The following is a 1,370-nucleotide window of genomic DNA, read 5'->3' as shown; positions in this document are numbered from 1 at the left end:
TTGGAGCCGGAGGTGGAGTAGCTGGTGGCATTGGAGGAGGTGCTGCAGGAGGTGGTGGAGGAGGAGGAGGAGGTGGTGGTGGAGGAGGTGGTCTTGGAGGAGGGTCAGGCCATGGTGGTGGATTTGGTGCAGGTGGTGGAGTTGGAGGCGGAGCTGCTGGAGGGGTAGGTGGAGGAGGCGGATTCGGAGGCGGTGGTGGGGGTGGAATAGGAGGAGGATCAGGTCATGGTGGTGGTTTTGGTGCAGGTGGAGGCATAGGTGGTGGGGTAGGGGGAGGATTAGGAGGAGGAAAAGGAGTAGGAGGTGGACATGGCGGAATTGGAGTTGGAATTGGAATTGGTATAGGAGTTGGTGTTGGTGCTGGAGCTGGTCAGGTCGTTGGAGTAGGGAGTGGGTCCGGTAGCGGTGGTGGTGGTAATGGCCGATGAAAGCCTCAAAGCTACACTTCGGCAACGTCCAAGATACATACGTTGCTTTAAATGTAAAAATTGTTAAAATGCAACTACAAATTAAACAAATTTATATACTTTTTGGTTTTATATGCATTGTATTTTCCTCAGTTTCCTACGTATCATCCTAAGATCATGAAAAGAAATTATGAATCTCATTAAACTACTCATTTTGCACCTAAATTCCTGGCATGTTTCTTTTTGATGGTTTGATGAACAATAATCAACACTTGGTGAAGTCAATCTAGTTGCATGTATTTCTGTAAATGTGTGTTGATCCTCGAGTTAATTCCTTTCATTTTTTGAAATTTAAAATGTAGCTACATTCACTTTATAAGTAACGAAGACATTTTTCCCAAATGAAGTATCAAAGATCAAGTCAAAAAATTTTACTAAGAGAATTTAAATATTAAAGAAGTATATTCAAAAATAAATCAAGTAAATATTTCCAAATGTGTGCGTCTATAAATTGAAATTTTAATCTCTGGATACATACAAAATAGTTTCATGGTTAATGAAGCTAGCTAGCTAGCAGTTTAGAGATTTTGGTGAATTTAATTTATAAAAATGAGTATTAGTGGATTGATCTGTCATAGCAGTGAGATTCAGGATTTCATAAGTGAAGTTGGAATAGACTAGTTGGGTAGACATTCTTAAGATGTATAAATAAGAAACATTGTGTCAAAAGATTATTCTATTCTTGTTGTTATTATTAATTAGAGAGCAATAAAATATAACTATAAATATTGATCGACCATAATATCCTTCAAATATTGAACTACTTATGCCCTTAAAAATTTAAGTTAATCAATCCATCCTAGACTCATTAACTAAGGACTTGCCCGTCTAAAACTATACCTTTAAGAAGTATTGCGCTTAAAAAATTATCTATCTTTTTGTTATTTTATTATTTATTATATA

At 37.7% G+C, this 1,370-nt stretch overlaps 1 protein-coding gene across 1 annotated transcript in view; it reads left to right on the top strand.

The window, feature by feature from the left end:
* LOC107877233 (glycine-rich cell wall structural protein 1-like) overlaps positions 1-428 on the top strand; it is a 1,034-nt gene extending 606 nt beyond the window's left edge. The window contains exon 2 of the mRNA XM_047394088.1: positions 7-428. Coding sequence (XP_047250044.1) covers positions 7-428 — 422 coding nt within the window. The remainder of the gene's footprint in view (positions 1-6) is intronic.
* The last annotated feature ends 942 nt before the right edge of the window (positions 429-1,370 follow it).

Source organism: Capsicum annuum, chromosome 7 (genome assembly GCF_002878395.1).
Source record: "Capsicum annuum cultivar UCD-10X-F1 chromosome 7, UCD10Xv1.1, whole genome shotgun sequence".
Lineage (NCBI taxonomy): Eukaryota > Viridiplantae > Streptophyta > Magnoliopsida > Solanales > Solanaceae > Capsicum > Capsicum annuum.
Note: the sequence above shows the minus strand (reverse complement) of the source record. Positions and strands in the feature narration are given on the sequence as shown.